Source organism: Mirounga leonina, unplaced genomic scaffold (assembly GCF_011800145.1).
Source record: "Mirounga leonina isolate KUSES-001 unplaced genomic scaffold, KU_Mleo_1.0 Mir_364, whole genome shotgun sequence".
Classification (NCBI taxonomy): domain Eukaryota; kingdom Metazoa; phylum Chordata; class Mammalia; order Carnivora; family Phocidae; genus Mirounga; species Mirounga leonina.
The window spans coordinates 90,926-111,161 of record NW_023270708.1 but is presented as its reverse complement, the minus strand read 5'-3'; the positions used below and the strand labels follow the sequence as shown (position 1 = coordinate 111,161).

General features: G+C 59.3%; 1 protein-coding gene across 1 annotated transcript in view; it reads right to left on the bottom strand.

Annotated features, from left to right (window-relative positions):
- The window catches only part of WNT3 (Wnt family member 3), a 44,186-nt gene that overhangs the window by 3,799 nt on the left and 20,151 nt on the right, over positions 1 to 20,236 (bottom strand). Inside the window, exons 2-4 of the mRNA XM_035030371.1 lie at positions 5,041 to 5,282; positions 1,231 to 1,496; positions 68 to 555 (exon numbers count right to left, since the gene is read on the bottom strand). Of these exons, the coding sequence (XP_034886262.1) occupies positions 76 to 555; positions 1,231 to 1,496; positions 5,041 to 5,282 (988 nt within the window). The 3' untranslated portion in view covers positions 68 to 75. The remainder of the gene's footprint in view (positions 1 to 67; positions 556 to 1,230; positions 1,497 to 5,040; positions 5,283 to 20,236) is intronic.

The window sequence follows — 20,236 nt, the reverse complement described above, 5'->3', positions numbered from 1 at the left end:
AGAGGAGCCGGGCAAACCCAGGTCCCTGTCCCAAGGCCCCACAGCCACCCCCGGCCCGCCGCCCTACCTGGCTCCCTACTTGCAGGTGTGCACATCGTAGATGCGGACGCACTCCTGGCAGCTCACGTAGCAGCACCAGTGGAAGATGCAGTGGCATTTCTCCTTCCGCTTCTCCGTCCTCGTGTTGTGGCCGCGGCCACAGCACAGCAGGTCGCAGCCATCGATGCCGTGGGAAGTGACATTGCAAGTCCGGTCCCTGGTGCCAAAGGAGCCCGTCTCGGGGTTGGGCTCGCAGAAGTTGGGGGAGTTCTCGTAGTAGACCAGGTCCCTCTCGGTGGGCGGCTTGAACAGCGCGTACTTGGCGCGGAGGGTCTCCACCCAGCCGCGGGATTCGCGGTGCTTCTCCACCACCATCTCCGAGGCACTGTCGTACTTGTCCTTGAGGAAGTCGCCAATAGCGCGGAAGTCGGGTTGGGCCCACCAGCAGGTCTTGACCTCACAGCTGCCCGACAGCCCGTGGCACTTGCATTTGAGGTGCATGTGGTCCAGGATGGTCTGGGGAAGAGGAGAAGCAGCTGGCCCCCAGCACAACTCCACCTAGGCCCTCCCACTCTGCCCCCTGCCCTCCCCATCCCTGGAGCCTTCTCTACTCCTACTGGGGGTCAGGAAGAGAATGGATTGGGGGCCGAGGTGCGGACCTAAAGACTGATGACCATTGTTTCCCTCCCCTTCACAGCCCAAGCATTGGCAGAAATCCCAGCCATTTCTCAAAGCTGTAGGAGATGGGGATGGTGATCCCCGTTTAACAGATGGGGAAACTGAGACCAGGAGCTTAAGTGACTCGCCCTAGATCAAACAACCAGAGGAAGCCGTGGAGGCTGAATTCAGTCAGGCCCACCGGTCTTCACGGCCCTGCCCAGGGCAGCCCAAGTGCACTGGATGGGCTGGCGGGTACCTGCTCCATGGGGCCCCTCGCTCCCTAGCTGACGCATCCCTGGGCGGGCGCAGATGCAAAACAGCCCGGGGAGAATGGGTGAACAGAAGGGGTGATTGTGGGGTGTGGGTGGGGGCCAAGCTCCACCAAGGGGAAAGAGGAGAGCAGGGAGCCCGGGATGCACAAGGGTCACCAGAAGGGCAGGGTGGGGCGGGGGCGAGGCCAGCCAGGAGGGGCAGGGACAGGGTCCCCAAAGGGGTACCGGGCGGGGTCGTGCGAGGGCGGCCGCAGCTCACCGTGCGGCCCGCCTCGTTGTTGTGCTTGTTCATGGCCGAGCGCGCGTCCGGCCTGTTCTCGCGCGCGTCCGCGAACTCCCGGGACACGAGCACCCCGAAGTCGGCGTCCTCGCTGCAGCCGCCCCACTTCCAGCCCTCGCCAGGTGGCCCCTTGTGGTGCGAGTCGCAGCCGCAGATGGTGGAGGTGCCCTCGGCACAGGAGCGCGTGACGGCGAAGGCCACGCCGGCAGAGGCGATGGCGTGCACGAAGGCCGACTCGCGGGTGGCTGTGGGGAGGGCATGGCTCAGGCCGGGTCCTGGGGCACAGCCGCCCTGCCTCGACCTCCCCAGCCGGGAAGAAGGGCTCACCAGCCCCGAGAAAGCGGGAGGAACCAAGGTGCCCTTCCGACCCCTTTTGACTGGCCCAGCCTCTGAGGTATCCCCACTTTACAGATGAGCAAACTGAGGCCCGGGGCAGCTAACTGATTAACCCAGGGCCTCAGCACTTGGTACAGGGCAGAGCCGAGCCTGTTAGAAGCAGGGGCAGAAACTATAGCTCTGGCAGGTTGCTGAAGAGATGTGGTCGTCCTGCCCTGTTCTGGCCCCGGGCCCCCTACCCTCCATCTGCCCAGAGACCGCAGCACAGGCGTGAGCCCTCCCACTGCTGAGAGAGCCTGAGGCCTGCGGGAGGGAAGCCTGGGAACCTACTGCCTAAACCACCCAAGTCCACCCCATCCCCCACCTCGATGCACTTGGGCAGACCCCTTCCTTTTCTGAGTCTCAGTTACCCTCTTTGTAAAACGGGCATAACTTCCCTCTGCCACCAGAGTTCCTGACCAGGAGGGCAATGGCCCGAATCCCAAACCCTCTCCCTGCCACCACGGGAAGGATCAGAACACGGGGCAGGATCCCTTGAAGGAAAAGGAGAACTTCTCAGGGGTGTCCCCCAACCTCATGATCCTGATAACCACGTTTGAGAGCTCATTATGCACCAGATTCTGCCCTTCATGTTCTTGATCTCATTTAATCCTCTTAACTAGGAGGCAGAAAGTCTTAATTTAGGCCCATTTTACAGACGCAGACATTGAGGATTAGAAGGCCAAGGCCTGGGAGACTGCAGTCCAACCACCTCTCTCCGGACAGGAGAGGAACCCAGAGCGGCAGGTGACCTGCCCAAGGCCACGCAGGCCGGCCTAGAAGCCGGGGCTCCCATCCCGAGGGCTGAGGGAGATCGCGGCCCGGCACCCAAGCGGGAAGCCTGGGAGCGTCGGGGGCCACCTGCGGAGGAGCCGCCCGTCCCGCTTCCACGGACAGCCCCGCCGGCGCACCGAGCCCGCGGGCGGCCAAGGCCCCGCCCCCCCTCGGGCCCCCTCTCCTCGCCCCCGTTCCGGCTCCCGCCCTCCCCTGGGCGCCCGGGGGTGGCGGCGCCGAGGGCCAGCGCTCGCTTCCGGCCGGGCCCGCGGCCTCTCGCGGCGGCGGCGGCGGCGGCGCCCGGACCCCGGGCCGCGCTCGGTTCCCAGCCCCGGGGACGCGGGGGCGGCGGGGCGGGGCGGGGATTAGCCTGGGAGCGGCGCTGACAGCCCCGCTGTGCCGGTCCCCGTCCGGCGGGGCCCGCTGGGCCGCTCAATCCGCCTTTGTTCGCGCGGTGTCACACCGCATTACCCGCATAATGCGGCCGCCGGGCCCGGGCCGCCGGGCCGGCCGCCACCGCGTAGCAACGGGCGGCTCCCGCGGCCGGGCCGCGCCCCCGGCCCCGGCGCCGGCCCGCGAAATCCCCATTGAAGCGGCGCCCCCCGCCCCCGCGCCGCGCCGCGCCGCGCCGAATGGCCAGAGGGCGTGTGAATGGCGCGGCGGCCGCAGCGGGCGCGGGGCCGGGCCGCGCGGTGGGGGGGCGGCGCTCGGGCCCCTTTCAAGCCGCCTAAGCCCCTCCGGGCCGCCCGCGCAACGCGATCCGGGCTCGCCTGCGCCCCGCCGTCGCGGCCCGTCGCCTCCCGCCCCCGGCCCCCGCCGCCCCCCCCCCCCCCCCCCCCCCCGCCCCACGGGTGCCGCGAGAGTCCCCCGCCGGCCGCCGCCCGGCCTCCGGGCCGGCCAACCGTGGGGAGCGGGGCCCGGCCTCCGCGGACGGTGCGCGCCCCTGGCAGGGCGCCCCCCCACCGCGCCGCAGCCGCCCCCCTGGCTCTCAAAGCGTGTGTGTTGGGGGGAGGGCGTGTGCAGAGCTTAACGCGTGGCGGCCCGCGCGGCGTTGGTGGGGACCCGCCGAAGCCCGCGTGCCGGCGTGGAGCCTTCTTCCCGGACCTTCCTCGGCTTCATCACATTCCTAGAGTTTCTGACATATTAGCCAGCTCCCCACCCCCGGCCAACACAGAACCGCCCTCTTGCAATTTAGAGATGAAGGCAGGTACCAGAACCTACAACGGTGATTGAAAACGTTGAACACAGACGTGCATGGGTAATAGGCTCAAAGGCCCGATTTTCATTGCCAAATGTCCCAAGCGGGGAAGAGCAACCAGAAGGCGAGTCTTGCTTTTGGGGAGCGCGTCTAGACGCCAGGCTGTTTGATTAAGCACTACCTGGCCCGAGGTGGGGCACCGGAAGGCGGTGAGACTGACACACCGGGCAAGATCAGGTTTGAAATGCAAACCGCCGCCACTTGGCCCCAATTAGAGGCCAAACCTTTTATGTAAACAAGGAATAATTAGCTTTGGTAATAGAAGCGTAAACAGAATCATCATCCATTGATTCGCTAATTGCTCTTCTGTCCCTTGACAATGGCCTGTAGGTCAGACAGACCCAGCATACCTGAAGCCCAGGTAAAGGGGGACCGCACACTAATATGTAGGGGGTCAGTGCCCCCCATCGCCCACACCCCCCCCCCCATCAGATCCACCTGGCTCTCAGATCCCTTTTCCTTCTGGCTATAAATACAGTTCTTGTAAAAGAAGGGAGGGCCAGGCTCACCAGTTTGGGTGGCAAAACCCCAGGGGGTGGTCGGGAGGGTTCAAGTTGCTGCGGAAAGGGAGTGGTGGCTCCCAGGAGACCAGCTGGGGTCATTAAATTCCAGGACACGGCTATTCCTCAGAGGTGTCCATCTTCAGCCCAGAACTCTCCAGCCCCAAAGTCCCCTTCTTGGGAGCAGTGGCCCCCTCATCCCTCTCCCCTGGTCATGCTTGAGGTCAAGTTGTGTGAATGCCATTCATTTCAGGCACCAGCCGGTTAGACTGGCAGGTTGCAGGAGGGCGGGAAAGTTACCCGGAGGCCGGCTTGCCCTCTAGCCCCTCCACAGTCTGGGCAGATCCAGCGTGCAGGGGTATGGGGGTCAGCAGAATCTTCTCAATGCAATGCCACCAGCATCTCACAGTTTCCTCAGCTCCAGAATTTTCTATACGGGAGGGACCTAGAGGTGGTAATGCTCTCCACCACCCCACCACCCCCCACCCCCCCGCCAAAAGCTAGATTTGCATAGCACTTAACACAGTGATGGGAAAATGTCACAAAAGTCCACAACAAAGCCTGCCCCCCACCACTGTGCAAGCTGGGAGGGGGGTGGGGAGGAAGGCCATGGCCTCCTGTCCTGCCCTAGGATCTCAGGATACAGAGCATCTCAAGGCTGCTCAGCCCCCAGCAGCACCTGGGAAGGTGTGGCGGCCATGGTGACAGTGTGGGTTGGTCCAGAGAGGGAGCTGACCCACTTTTGTGGAGGCTGCGGGTCCTGACCAGCTTTACGGCCCTCTCCTGCGGACCCCGGGCTGGGAGCTGAGGCACCCCGAGGGGGGAAGAGTCACTGTGTCCTCAGGCCCTCCCCCCACCCGCTACCAGGCCCAGAGACAGTACCTTTGTCCAGGACGGGCCCGAAGATGGCCAGGCTGTCGTCTATGGTGGTGCAGTTCCAGCGGCGGCCCCGGAACTGGTGCTGGCACTCCTGGATGCCCAGCTTCACGCCCTCGGCCACGCTGGGCATGATTTCGATGTAATTCCGGCAGAAGCGCAGTTGCTTGGGGACCAGGCCTGGGATGGAGCCGCAGAGCAGGGGCTGTGAGCCCAGGGATGTGTACTGCTGGCCCAGGGCCAGGGACCTGCGGGTAGACAGAGGGTGGTGGCACATGGCCCATCAGGGGCCTTTTTTCTTCCTCGTGAGCCCTCTGGGGTAGGCGGAGCCATGCCAGGCCCGTGGGTCAGCCGGAGCCCAGAGCCTCGAGCAGCCCAGCACCTGAGTGCGCTCCCTGGCCTCAGCAATACACTGCCCCTTGAAGGGCAGACCGACATGCGGGCATGTCGGACGTTAGTGTGGGGACCCACAGAAACCTCTCGCGGGGGCATTGGGGGCCATGCAATACCATGAAAAAAACCCTGGACTGGAAAGGTGGATTTGGGGGCCCAGGTTAAGTCCCTCCTAGGCTCTGGGCCAGTTGCCCTGATGGGCCCTGAAGCGGTTGGGCTGGACAATCTTCTAGGGAGTCTAAGTGTCTGGGGTCACACAGAGACTCCAGTGACCCATGGGAAATAACCCAAACCTAAAGCGAGGGAGGTGACAGGAGTTGGCTTGACCCCAGTCCCATCTCAGATGAAGTAGAGAAGCAGAGAAGCCCCAGTCCCAGCAGGAAACTCATATGTACACGTGTGCCTGAGGTTTGCGCACGCACACACCCACACCCACCCCCCACACACACACACACGCTGTCCATGGCAGTGTGCCTGAGCCTCCTCCCCAGGACGCTACCTGCCCAGCCAATAGCCCCCCAGCGCCTCCCCAGGGAACTGGTGGCTTCTACTAGGTCCTCTGTCCTTTGTCCCCCAGGCCTCCATGACCATCTTGGCAGCTTCCTAGAAGTTTCTAGAGTGCCGTCTTCCCTCTCAGCTGAGACTGGAGCTTGGCTTTGTGTCAAGACAAGAGTAGCTCAGTGTCAGGAGGGAGAAGATCCCAGATCATACTCTCCCAGCCAACACTCATGACCTTAGTCAAGTCACCTTACTCTTCTAACCCTCATTTCTCAATCAATATCCTGTCAACCTCTCAGCTTTTATAAAGAGTCAACAGAAGGGAAGGTCTTGTGGGGAGCGAGGAATAGAGTTTAAAATACTAGAAAGCCGAGGTGCTGTTCTTCCCCTCTCTCCCCCAGCACTGGAACAGCAGGGATGACATTTTGCGGGAGAAACTGAGAAAATGATCTGTGGGTCTCAGTGGACTCGAAGGCCAGTAGCAATCAGCCCTGTGATCAGGGACCGTGTGAGCCGGAAGAAGGGTTGCATGGGGGCCCATCTCCTCCCCCTTCACATCCAGCACTGACCCAAGGCTCCAGTCTGGCAGTGACCTCAGTCGAGTCCCCCACCCAAAATCATGACAGAAGCCTTGGGAAGAGGGACAAGAAGACCCCAAATGCAGATTGGGAAAACACACACACACACACACACACAGGCTTCCTGGACTAGACACAGGGCTGAACTAAACGCCTGCCATTTATCAGCTCTCACTCTGTGCCAGCTGCTTTACCTGTAGCATTTCTGATCACTTCTCCAAGGTTGGAGAACATCACCAGCCCCCGGCCGAGGAAGCCGAGGTTTAGGAAGTAAGTTAGCTTGTTCAAGGCTTTTTGGTGCCCGGCCCATAGCAGAGCAGAGCATGCTCACCGGGCTGAGCCTTTTCCTTGGGTTTGCTTCGTGGAATCCTTATAACAACTGTATGACACAGAAGGGCCTTCACAATGGCCCCGTTTTTGGTGGCGTGGCCTTGTATACTGAGCATCCAGCCCAGCCCACAGAGCTGCTAAGAAGCTGCTCATTGGATCCCAGGCCATCTGACTCCAGAGCCTGGGGGTCAAACCACTGTGCCGCCTGCCTTCTGGGCAATGCCCGCTTGGGGCCTGAGGCAGGGGGGTGGCGTGAGGGGCTACCTGTAGGCCTGGCCCATCTGTGCCCTGAGCCTCACCGCGGATCCCATGCCTGAGTGGGATAGAGCAGGTCAACCCAGAGCCCCCTGATGGGCACATGGCACGCAGCCCCTGATGGGGCCCTGCAGCTGTTCTCTCCTGCCCCCACCCTGGTTACGGTTATAAACAGCTTATCATGAGAATAATGATATTCAACTATCTATCACTGATTATATGCTGGGCCAGTTCTAAGCGCTCATGTCTCTCGCCTTATGTAATCCTCGTTGCAGCAAGTCTATGAGGTAGGAACTTCATTATCATCATTATTATCCCATTTCCTAGACGAGGAAACTGAGGCCAGGAAGCTAAGTAACCCGCCCCAGTCTGCAGGACTCCACAGTGTCAGAGTTGAGCCTCCCTCCCCGTTCAGGCTGCCTCCCCATGTGCTCTTTCTTTTTTTTTTTTTTTTTTTTTAAGATTTTTAATTATTAGAGAGAGAGAGAGCACAGGTGGGGAGGAGAGGGAGAAGCAGACTTCCAGCTGAGCAGGGAGCCCGACGTGGGGCTCAATCCCAAGACCCTGGGATCATGACCTGAGCTGAAGGCAGACACTCAACCGACTGAGCCCCCCAGGCGCCCCTCCCCACGTGCTCTCAACCCGCACCTGCAGCCCTGCCCTGCCCCGCCCTGCCCGCCACCCCAGCAGCTCTACAATCCCTGCAGCGGGAGCCGGGCCCAGGGCTCGGGGTGGAGAGTCAGCGCAGCGCAGAGCGGGCGGCGCGGGAGCAAGGCTCCCCTGGGGAGAAGCCCAGGCCTTCCCCACTTCCTCCTCTGACATTTAGGACCTGAAGCCCCAGATGAAGAGGACAATCGGAGAGGGGAGGTGAGACCTGATAGGGGGGCCTCTGCCACCCCCGGAACCGCACCTTGATTTGGTCTGAATGGGGTCGTGATTCCTGGCCACCTCCCCGTGCCCTGGTCTGGCCCCTGCCTGTCCCAGAGCAGCATGGGAAGACCTGGCACCCACTTCCCAGCCTCAGAGTCCCTCTCCTTTGGCCAGAGCCAGTCTCCCCAGTGTCCTCATCATAGGCACCTCGGTCCATGCCCGGGTCCGGAGGTGTGGACTGGCCCTGTGGTGGCCACGCTTGCCATCAGCTTGGCCTCCTGCCCCCACGACACACTCTGATCTGGGCCGGTCTGCCCCACAGTCACTTCTGGCACCAGGGGCCCTGTCCCATGTTCCCATGTCACCCCCCCATTATTGGCCTGCTCACCAGCCAAGGCCCCGAGTGCCCCAAGTCTCCAGCCTCCTTTTGCCCAGAGATGGGCATCCTCCATCACTTTCCTCCTTCCTAGCTCTCTCCTAGCCCCTCGGCAGGCCCAGGCCCCCTCAAGCTAAGCTTGAGTCCTGGACTAGAATTAGAACCTATGAGAGGAGCCCATTTATACAGATGAACAAGCGAGCGGCCCAAAGAGAGAAGCAGCTTGCCCACGGCTGCACAGCCAGAACCACGGGGCCAGGTCGGGCCGCCCCCACAGCGGAGAAGGGACACCGAGGAGTGGGGACGCCCCTGCTGGCTCTTCATTTCCACTTGGCGACACCACTTCTCGTCCCCGCCCTCCAAAGGGGCTCCCGCTCCCTGGTTTCACCAGCTCCCTTCCCCGGGGTCCAAGGGCGGCCTCCCCAGCCCGGCAGAACCCCCGAGCCCTTGGCACCGGCTGGCCGCAGAGGCCAGAGTTGCTCCCCAAACTTCCCCCAGCACGGAGAGGCCTCTGAAGGACACCAAGTCCTTCCTACTGGACGACTGTGGTCTCTCCTCCAGCCCAAGCACATTCTGTCTTGCCCTCCGTGGTCACATGCAATGCCAGCCATCACGACGGCGTCTGTTTCTTCCGCACGTCTGTGCCTGGCACGTCACATACATCACGTCATTAGATCTTCACAACAGCTCCGGGGCGTGGGCGTTGCCGCCCCCATTTTACAGAGGGGGAAACCGAGGCACAGAGAAGCTGGGCAGCTTACACAGGGAAGTGGCTGAGCCAGAATTCCACGCTGGGTTTGTCAGACTCCGAGTATGACGCCCTCTGAAAACAACTCTGGGCCGCAGAGATGATGAGTTCTTTTTTTTTTCTTTTAAAGATTATTTATTTATTTATTTGAGAGAGAGAGAGAGCAGGAACAGGAGCAGAGGGAGAAGCTGACTCTCCGCTGAGCAGGGAGCCCGACACGGGGCTCGATCCCAGGACCCCGAGATCATGACCTGAGCCGAAGGCAGACGCTTCACCGACTGAACCCCCCCAAGCGCCCCCAGAGATGATGAGTTCTTTCCCTTCTGGCCAAACCCGGGCTCCTCCCTGCTGCCCAGGGGCCAACCCAGTGTGCAACCCAGAGCCAGGCTGCCCGGTGCAGACCCAGCTCTGCTGTTTCCTAACTACTGATCTCAAACAATTCACTCAGCCTTTCCCTGCCTCAGTTTCCTCACCTGTAAAATAGACATAATAAGAGGAAGGAATGATAAAAAGCGCCAAGCACACAGGAAGCCCTGTGTTTAGGGGCTGTCCCCAGCACTTTGTCCCCTGTCCTGTCAGCAAACTCCTGCCTCCTGCCCTCCCACTCCTGACTTGATAGAACATGTCAGAATTTCCAGAGCCCCTTCCCATCCATCACTGGGAAGGATGCCTTGGATCAGAGCAAAGTCGGCCCTTCCCTGGCAGCTCAGTCCTAACTGGGGTGGCTGGACGCGGACATTTGTAACCTGGCTCAGTGTTAAAGGTAACCCAAAAGGCAAGGGCAGGGGGACATTCCCAGAATGCTCCATTCAAGGCCCCCTGGGGATGGGGGCGACGGGCTGGGGATGGGGCTAATGAGGCCTCGGCTGTGGGACAGCTGCCCTCCCCCACACGTGGCCTGGCACCCCTGACCCTGAGCCTCCTCCCCACACAGAGCCCAGGACTGAAATTCTACCACCACAGATGCATCAATTTCACCCACAGCTCCTTGTCCCCACTATGAAGTGCATGCTCCCCCGGGGGGTCACACAGTGAGTCTCATTCTCCTTCAGTCTTCCTCCCAGAGTGCAAGCAGCTCCGGGTGCTGGGCCCGCCCGCCTCCTCTCACCCCTCCACACCTCTGCGCAGACTGAGCCCCCTCCTCCCGGAGAGCCTGTCCGCTGCCAGCCCCCGGCAAACATCTTACCCTGCCCTCAAGACAGGACTCCTGGAGGGCGCCCGGGTGGTTCAGATGGTTAAGCCTTTGCCTTTGACTCAGGTCATCATCCCAGGGTCCTGGGATCGAGCCCCACCTCAGGCTCCCTGCTCAACTGGGAGCCTGCTTCTCCCTCTCTTTCTCCCTCTGCCCTTCCCTTCACCTCTCCCTCTGCTCGTTCTTGCTCTCAAAAAAAAAAAGGGGGGCTCCTGGGTCGCCTCCTTTCTAAAGTTTCTAAAGACTTCCCTGGGCTCCCAGACAGAAGTAACCTCTCCTGCCTCTGTGTCTTTCCTGCATCCTATTCAAACCTTCTTATCTCCAAGTGTTGGACTCATATATGTTTCCAGTTTGATCTGGCTGTGGGAGTGGGAGTTCCCTGAGGATAGAGGGTGCCCCTCCTCCCGTTTCCCCAACACTTTGCTTCACACCAGACACACACACACACACACACACACACACACACACACACGGGCACGGTCTACCGAAAGGCCAGGCACGTGATAGGTAGGAATGAAGGAACCTCCTTCCCCAAAAGGCCAATCTGATGCCCCCTGTCTTGCAGCTCCTTAGCCTCACTCCCCAGGAATCCAGGCATCCGGAGGCTTCGCCTCCACACAGGACAAGACTCCTCCGTTCCGCTGAGGAAGTCCCTACGGTTAGGACCTCAGACAACAGCCAGGTTCCCAAGGGACCCCGGCTGGCACTGGCAGCTGGTGAGGGGGAGGGCGGAGGGCACTGCCAGGCCTTCCCAGCTGGGCAGGGGCTATTTATACCCAGCTCCTGGCCTGGCCCTGCCCGAGGGCCCTTCCACCCTCCCCTGAGGACAGCTCGTCCTCCACCCCAACCACCACCGCCCAGCTGGGCTGAGGACAGACACAGACAGCTGGGCAGATGGGCAGTAGGTGCCAGCAGGCAACAGGCTGCTTGTGGGGCCCTCGATGTTGACCTCTCAGAGTGAAATTCCCTCCCCGAGGAGGCCGGGCTTCAGTATGTGCACGGCCTTGGGGGACTCCCGCTGCTCCCCGGTTCTTGGCCTCCCCCCTCCCCTGCCCCGACAACACCTCTGTCTCCAGAGGGCCGAAGGTGGGCTCGCGCTGCGAGCTAGGGCAGAGGTAAAACTTCTAACCACAGAATGCAGGCCAGCCTAGATGCTAGCTTGACTTAAACATCTATCGCGGGCGCCTGGGTGGCTCAGTCGGTTAAGCGACTGCCTTCGGCTCAGGTCATGATCCTGGAGTCCCGGGATCGAGTCCCGCATCGGGCTCCCTGCTCGGCAGGGAGTCTGCTTCTCCCTCTGACCCTCCTCCCTCTCATGCTCTCTGTCTCTCATCCTCTCTCTCTCTCAAATAAATAAAATCTTTAAAAAAAAAAAAAAACCATCTATCGCACGGCGGGACACTAACAAGTGTCCTGTGCAAGGTGTCCTGGCCGGTGACGCTGGCACTGTCGACCCCCAGGTTCTGCCATCCCCCCGGCATAATAGGATTTTAGAGACGGAGGGGCCTCGGGAGGCATCCAGTTCCGGGTGTTTTGTATGTGTTAGCTATTTTTTTCCAGGTGGAATCATACCCAACCTCCCCCCATGCCATACCTAAAACCGAGAAAAAGAGGGGCCTGTTCCTCTCTTAAAGCTACACAGAGAATTACCACATGATCCAGAAATTCCAGTCCCAGCTACGTGCCCATGAGAAGTGAAAGCAGGCGTGCAAAGAGACGCCGGGCTGTTGGTGTCATGACGGCCATCTTCACCACAGCCAACACCCCAAGTGTCCATCCGATGAATGCACAACAGAATGTGGCCTATCCATTCAGTGGAATATTCTCCAGCCACAAAAAGGAATGAAGTTCGGACACCTGCTGCAACATGGATGAACTTTGACAACATGATGCTGAGTGAAAAGAGCCAGTCAGAAAAGGACAGCTATTGTAGGATCCCACTTACGTGAGGTACCCAGAATAGGCAAATTCCTCGTGACAGAAGTAGAGTAGAGGTTACCAGAGGCTGGGGAGTGGGAGGGAAGGTAGTGCTTTGTGAGTATAGTTTCTGCCCCCACCCACGGCCCCTCTGCAGGATGGAACCTGAGAACCACAGGTCTAGTCAAATCCCTCCCTTCTCTAGTTGGGAAGACTGAGGCCTGGAGAGGGTCCCAAGCTACACAGTCACATATGGAAGATGGGCGGGGACACAGCCCCAGGAAAGTCTCCCCTTCTCTTCCTTCCGGTCTCAGGTGGGCTCCATGGCCAAGCCTCCCCCAGTTGTGCCTTTCTTGGAGTCAGGAAGGTCCTCACCTTTCCCCAGGGCAAGCCTCAGTGTCTCTGCCAGCCCCAGACAGGGCACCTGCCATGGGTGTTGAGAGGGAGGGAAGGAGACAGAAACCACTTCCCCTGGGGTCATCTGTGTCTCTCTCTCCTCCAGAGTGACCACCATGCTTCCAGAAGCCCTACAATAACCCAGGGCTTGGTGCTCCACCTGCTGGCTCCTGGGCAGTACCGGACAGGTGCCCTCCCTGCTCCGGGGTCCAGTGGGGCCCCACCCTGGCCTGGGACAAGACGAAAACTTCCAGAAGGAGAAGGAAAGCCTTGAAAATGGGCAGGAAGTCCAAGAGCCAAGTGCTGGTTTGGGAACATAAGGCAGGCTACTAGCTTTCCATTGAGGTCAAGAGGCCCTTCAGGGCTGGTGGACAGCATGAGGGGAGCCTGACGAGTTCAGTGGCCCATACGGGGTGGGGCAGGCCAGGGGCAGACGCATCTAACTCCTGGAATGACATGAGCTATAACCCAGAATGGCAAGGCCATCCCTGCTCCTGATGTGGGAGGCCCCAGTCAGGACGCTCCGCTCACCCTGGTGCCTTGGCCGGGAGCTTGTGACAGACAAGACAGATCTAACTCAAGGTTCACAAGTTACATCTCTCCTGGCCCCGCCACTGATCCTCCCTGGAGCATGTGTGGGCCCCATGGGTGCTGAGCACGAATTCAAACCCGGCACCCATCTCAGTGCAGGTCAAGGCTAGGGAGTCACTTCTGAGCGCAAAGGGGCTCCTGAGCTCCCTCCATCCACAGAGCAGGCCTAGAGACGCCGCAAGGGATGCCTTTCATCAAGGAGGAGCCATCTGGTTCTCGTGTGCCTCCAGCAGCCTAGGAAGCCCTCATTTATGTATAGGAAGGGAAGGGGATGGGGAGGGTAGAAAGGGTCCATGCACTGAGCTGGGACCCGGAGACCAGAGAGGAATCAATGAAGGAAGAGCTTCTGAGCCCATGGAGGCCCAGGCCTCCTGCTGGGCTCCCCAAGTTGACTTAGTCCCAGCCAGCCGGGCAGCCGAGGGCCCCGGGAGGGCAATAAGCCATGAGGAATGGATGGAGGTGCCCACCCGGGGGGAGAGCAGGTTAAAGTCTTCCTTTGGTAAACAGATTCATTCCCCGCCTATTCACTCAACACGCATTTGAGTGATGACTTGGAATCGGGCAGAGTGCCAGGTGCTGGGGACATGGAGAGGCCTTAGCCACACCCACGGAGCGCCCAGAGCAGGACACATCTGTCAGTTATGGAGCCACAGCATTTTTCCAGCACCTACTAGGTCTGGGTGCCGGGGGTGCTGTGAACAAGGGACAGAGCGTCCCAAGGCCCTTGTAACCGACAACCCAAGTTACCACCACGCCAGAGAGTGCACCGTCGGGGCCGAGACCTCCAGGAAGGCTGAGGCGAGAGGGTCTCAGCCAGTGGTGATCACGAAGGCGTGGCTGGGGCTCCCTCGCGGGGCGCTGGGGTGGCAGGGAAGCCCCAGGCATGAGGTGGGAGACGGAAACGCAGCCGTTCTAGCCCCCGCTGGAGCCCAGAAGCTGTATAAAGGAGCCAGGAGGAGAAAGGAGCCCTGAGTGCCAAGCTTTATCCAGGCAACCTGGGCAGCCATTGGAGGCTCCTGAACTGGGCTTTGGAAATATTAGTCTATTAGACAAAATCTAACTGCACAACGGGCCCCGGGGGGTGGGCACTAGGGACCCACGGCTGGGAAAGGGAGGCTGGTGTGACAGTTGATGCTAAGGAGAGTGTCAGGCTTTGCTGCACGTTACAACCCCTGGGGGGCATGTTTCATGGGTCTGGGGTGAACCCCTTGTGCGGCTGGGGCTGGGCACCACCTGTCTGGACTAGTGGGGCCAGGTCTCAGGAGAGAGGCATTAGGAGCAGTGAGGAAGCGGTGACTAAGGATGGCCACAGGGGACACAGGAGGAAGGAGGAGAGCATGACTGAGGTTTTAAGCCAGGATGATCAGGAAGATGGATATGATGTCAGTAAAGAAAGAGAACTTAAGAGGTGAAGCAGGTTTGGGAACAAAGACAGTTTTGGGGGCCGATGAGGCACCCAAGTCCAGACAGTGCTGGAAAAAGACAGAGCCTGGAGATTCAGATTTGGGGGGATCTGTGCTGGAGCTAACAGTTGAATGACACTTGAGGCCTCCCCAGTGGGCACACGGTAAAGGGTGAGACAGCCTGGGAGCCTCACGGTGTGGGCGCTGGATGCCACGTGCCAAGGGAGGAGCCCCAGGATTGCGGAGGAGGGAGAGCACCAACACGGGGGTGGGGACATCATATCAGACAGACCTCACACTTCAGGCCAGGAAATGGGGAGGGCTCTCCCAAAACCTGCAGGAGGCAGCTCGGTTGGGCCTCATTTAGCCAACATAGGCACCAAGCGCCCACGTCTGCCTTCTGTTTCCCGGTATTTCTGATGAGGTCCCCACGGAGGTGCGGCCAACATACTTGGACAGAGTGAGTCACCACAGCCTTCCTTTGGTCTGGTCTTTCCCCCTTCCACTCTTGTCCCCACCCTCCTCCCTCGGTGAGAGATCTGAACACACACTAAACCATCAACCCATCCCATCCCCATCCCCTCATCCTCCTATGGGGCCCCTCCCTGTGCACATGGGTGGCACCTCCCAGCCTGACCCTTCTCCTCCTACCTGGGAGCCACAAAGGTAGCCCTTGCCTCTCACCCTGGGACACAGATTCTGGGCCTTTCCCTTGGGTTGGCTCAGCTGAAGTCTGGGCCTTTGGACATTGGTCACCCTTTTCTGGACCTATCACCCTGTAGTGTGTGCCCAAGGTCACTGTGAGTGTGGCGGGAACAGGAAGATGGGAGCCTGGGAGTGAACGTGATGGGAAACTACACATCCCCCAAACACGAAGCCAAAGTAAAGAGCCATTCCCTCCCATTGGGCAGCACTGAGGACTCGCCACGAGAGCCCAAGAAGGCTCTTCCTCCCTTCCTCTCGCTCCCTAAACTCTCCAACACAACTTGCTGGCCCTACCGGCCAAGTGGTCACTTCTACATTCAGTGAGTGACTTTGACCACTGCCCTCTGCCTGCCGCCTTCTAGAGGTCCCCTTGCAGGGCCAAGTGGGGCCCTCCGAGGAGGTGCGCTGAGACCACCTGAGAGCTCAGAGGGGCCATAGCTCTGGGCAAGCGTGGGAGGAAGAGAAGGGGTGGCTGGTGGATGCTCCAAGCCAAGGGATCAAAGACTGAGTCCCAGTCAGAGGGAGGAGGCGGAGGTGCTGGCCCCGAGCTCCATCCGCCATCCCGTCCCAGAGCCCTGTGGGATGTTTCTCCGGGGAGAAGAGGGAGGGCGGGAGGGGAAGGCGGGCCAGCCTCAGCTGGAATGTTACAGCTTCTGTTCTCCAAAGCAGCTCCCGGAGCGCCTGGCCTGCGGCTCCCGGCTGATCTGATAAGATGTGACAAGGCGGCCTGAAAAATGTTGAAACCTGTAAAATGTTTAAACCTGTTTTTTGGTTGTGTTGTGAGCATGAGAGTTTTATTTATTTATTTTTTTCTCAATTTCATAGGAAAGTGGAGTTGATCAGAGTGGAGAAAGGGAGGAGGGTGAGAGAAAGCGATTGTCCCCTTCAGCCAAATTGAGAGGCAGGGCTCAGAGCAGGATGGTCAGACCTGGGGAGGAGGAAAGGAGGGTGAGAAGTGGGAAGATGAAGGGGGGAAGGGCCTGACAGAAGTTGGGGGGTGGCGGGGGAGAAGGTGAGGAGAACGGAGGGGCGGAGTTGGTGGCCTGTTGGCAGCTCCCGCGTGGGTCTCCTCGGGGCTGTGTCCTCCCTCGGCACCCCGAGAGGACACAGTGAGCCGAGGGTGCCCTCCTTCAGGCAGGTATTGGCCCAGAGAGAAGTGAAAGGGGTGCAGGCCCACGGCCTCACCCCTAGACTCCCCGAGGTTCTCCCGAGAGGCACCAAGACCACAGGCAGACGAATGCTCACAGGGGACCAGAGGGGAAGCTGCTCCCAGGTCCACTTGCTTTGCTGGGCAGTTCAGGACTCACGGCTGAGCCCACGTGATCTCATACTTGTTCGGTGGCGTCCTGCTCCTTCCCAGTTGAAGCTGCAGCCCAACCTCTGCTCTCAGGCACACAAGGCGTTGCCATGCTCTCTGCAGATGAGGCCACGGAGGCCCAAAGACATTAAATGACTAGCCTAGGGTCACAACACTCCTGCCTGCCAGTTTTGGGTGGCCCTCTGAAAGTTCCCTCAGTGGGTCCTGTCTTTCCCACCTGAGAGACACAAAGCGTTCTAGAAACCATGGTGGGACCAGGTGTCTCTGGGTGCTCACTGGTACAAGGTAGATGCTTAATAAAGGCCTGCTGAGGGCGCCTGGGTGGCTCAGTTGGTTAAGCGACTGCCTTCGGCTCGGGTCATGATCCTGGAGTCCCGGGATCGAGTCCCGCATCGGGCTCCCTGCTCGGCAGGGAGTCTGCTTCTCCCTCTGACCCTCCTGACCCTCCCCCCTCTCATGTGCTCTCTCTCATTCTCTCTCTCTCAAATAAATAAATAAAAAATCTTCAAAAAAAAATAAAGCCCTGCTGAATAAAAGTGTCTGCCCGAGGAGGTTCTCCTGCTGGTCTCTGGCTAGTTGGAGGAGGCGGGGAGGGGCATAAGATGCCCGAGGAAGGCTTCGGAAGCAGTCTGTAAAGAGCCGCACACGTTCATTATTCTATTACGCACGGTACCAGGCCGTAGAATGTTGAAGCTGGGTGGGGTCTTGGGCTAATTCATTAGTCCACTCCCTCAGGGGAAGCTAAGGCCTAGAGAAGCAGGGTGACTTGTTCAGGGTTCCTCCACTGGTTGGAGGCAGCGCAGGGGTCATCCCAGGCCCTGTGACCCCAACCACACCTCTGTCTCCCTTACACTGTGCAGTTCCTTCTCGAAGCCCTCCCCGTCCGAGGGCGGGGGCTTCGTTCAGTACACGGGCATCGCGTGCCTGGTGTGCGTAAGACATAGCCTCCATCCTCCTCAGAGGCCCCCAGCCTGGAGCAGGACAGACATCCCCGCAGGTGTCCACGGGAATAGCACAGCGTAAGGGTGGAAACCACACGGGTGGGTCTCCATCTTCAAAGGGGTCACCTTTGAGCTGGGCCTTGCAGACGAGCTCAGCTTGGACACCTGTGACTCCCGGATCTTGGCCATTTGTTTCTTTGGCTCCCCTTCCACCAACCAGAATTCTGCTTTAAACTTTTCCTAAACCATATCTGTACCTCTAGCTCCTTTACAGCCTGGGAACACTTCTCCCCTTCCCCTCTCCTCCAGCCCCTGAGTTATATAAGGCAGGGGTCAGTCTCCCATTTTCCAGATGGGGAAATGAGGGCCCTACAGGGTTAGATTGCTTGCTCTGAGAAGCCACGTCTGCTGGTCCCCAGACCAGGGTTTTTCTGGGTTCGCACACTCCTTTACCCTTCAAGCCAGTTCCAGTAAAAGACAAGACAGAGCCTGCCTAGCCCTCTTGTTCACTTTGGACTCCCTATTCATCCATCAAGGTTTGATTTTAAAACCCCCTTCCTAATGGTTCAGTTTGAACTGCTCCCTCTGGATATTTCCCGGTTCTTATACATACCCGAGGGGAGCCTTAGACACGTCCCACTGAATGACTCTGTTTCTCCACTAAAACCGAGTTTTTTGAGAGGATGAATTACTTCACTCATTTTTGTATGATGGGCAGAGTGTCTGGTTCCCCCCAGGCACCCGGAGTGCTCCACCTGACTAGCCCGGACATTCCTCCTCAGCTCCTCGGCTCCGGCGGTCCACCAGCAGGCCAAGCTGAGGGCAGGGGACGGCCCTACTGGCTCTCTGGGCCTTATTAAGCAACTGCTGCCTCTACCATCCAGAAATCCTTTGTTTGACTCCTAGGAAGAAGCCCAGGAGGGACCACGGAAAGGAGAACCACTTGGCTGGGAATTCCTCCTCACAGCAGCCCTCCTTGCTCCTCTGCAAGCCATGGGCTTGGTGTGTATCTTCATTTAACAGACATGTATGCCGGGCCAAGCCCTGTGCCGGGCGCTGGGAGCACAGAGAAGTGGCGGGAGGCACCTCTGGTCTTGCAAGATCTCCCAGCTGAGCCAGGCAGCTGCCCCCGGAAGCCCCACGCTCCTCCCCTGCTGGGGCCCAGATGCCCACCCACCCTGCCTCACCCCCGACAGCACCGATCACACACTGGGGAAGGCTGGGCTCTCGAGGACTTCACCACCTTCCAGAAGAAGGGGGACAAGCATTTATCAGCTGTCTGCGGCTAGTCTGGGGTACAGGCCGTGGCACCTCGGCGCCCAGATCGCTGGGGGTGGTTTTGAAAAATACAGACACCTGGGAGCCACAGCCAGCCCTGCTGAATCAGACTTTCTGGGGCGGAGTCCAGAAAACTGGATCATTAAAAACCTCCCCCAGAGCGTGACAAGAGCACGGGATGAAATGATGCAACGTGAGGTACCTGGTCTGCCGTAGTAAGTTCTCTGGTCAAAGAGGTTTAACCTGAATCTCCCCAGGCTTTGAGAACTGTCAGCTGCCAGGAAGCACAAAGGACAGAGGAACAAACCAAATGACACGACGGGGAAGCAACCAGACAAGAATGTGGGACAGTACACAGAGCTACAGGACTAAACTGACCAGAAGCTCCTGTCATTTTTAAAAAGTGTGTGTGTTGGGGGGGGGGGCGGTGCTTGAGATTAAAATAAACTTAAGAGACATTAACAATCAAATAATTGGAGCCTAGTTTGAAAATCCTAGCCATGAAGGCATTGTGAGGATAACTGGGGAAATCTGAATCATTAGGAATCATGATTAGGGGCGCTTGGGTGGCTCAGTCGGTTAAGCGTCTGCCTGGGATCGAGCCCCACCACAGGCTCCCTGCCCAGCAGAGAGGCTGCTTCTCGCTCTGCCCCTCACTCTGCTCATGCTCTCTCGCGCTCTCAAATAAATAAATAAAATTAAAAAAAAAAAAGGAATCATTAATTTTGTTAAGTGGGATAATGGTATATGGTCATAAGGGTTATCCTTATATTTTGGAAATACAAGGGTGAAAAAGAGTCATGATGACTATCCTTACTTTGAAATGGTACAGCAAAACAAACCAAGCCAAACTGGGGGCGGAGGTAGCTGGGGGGGTGGGTAAGGGGTAGGGCAACTATGGCAAAATGTGAAACAGTTGAACTAGGAGGTGTGCATATGTGTGCTCCTTGTACTATTTTTTTCTGTTTTTCGGATTCACAATTTTCATAATAAAACTTCGAAGGAACAATAACAATAAAAACTCCCACCACATCGGGACTTCTGGCCAGAACCGCAGAGGGCACAGGGCCCGGCGGCGTTGTTGCTGGCGGGGGGAGACAGGGGTCTGGGGCGGGGCGGGGGGGGGGGGGGGGTGGCGGCGCCGCCCCGGGGCTGGGGGGGGGGGGGGCGCCGCTCGCTCCCAGGCATTCAAGGTGGGTATCTCCACCGCATTCCCAGGAGCGCGTCCTCGGCGCCGGGTCCTCCCACGGCTCCGAGGCCGCGCAGGTGGAACAGCCCTGCGCCGCACCTGGACGTGCCCACTCCGTTTAGGGAGGCTCTACGCAAGTTCAAAGCGGTGGCTGCCCCTCCCCCTCGTCCCATTCCCCATCTGCAGGCGAAGCAGCCAGAGCGAGCCTCAACATCTTCCTCTGC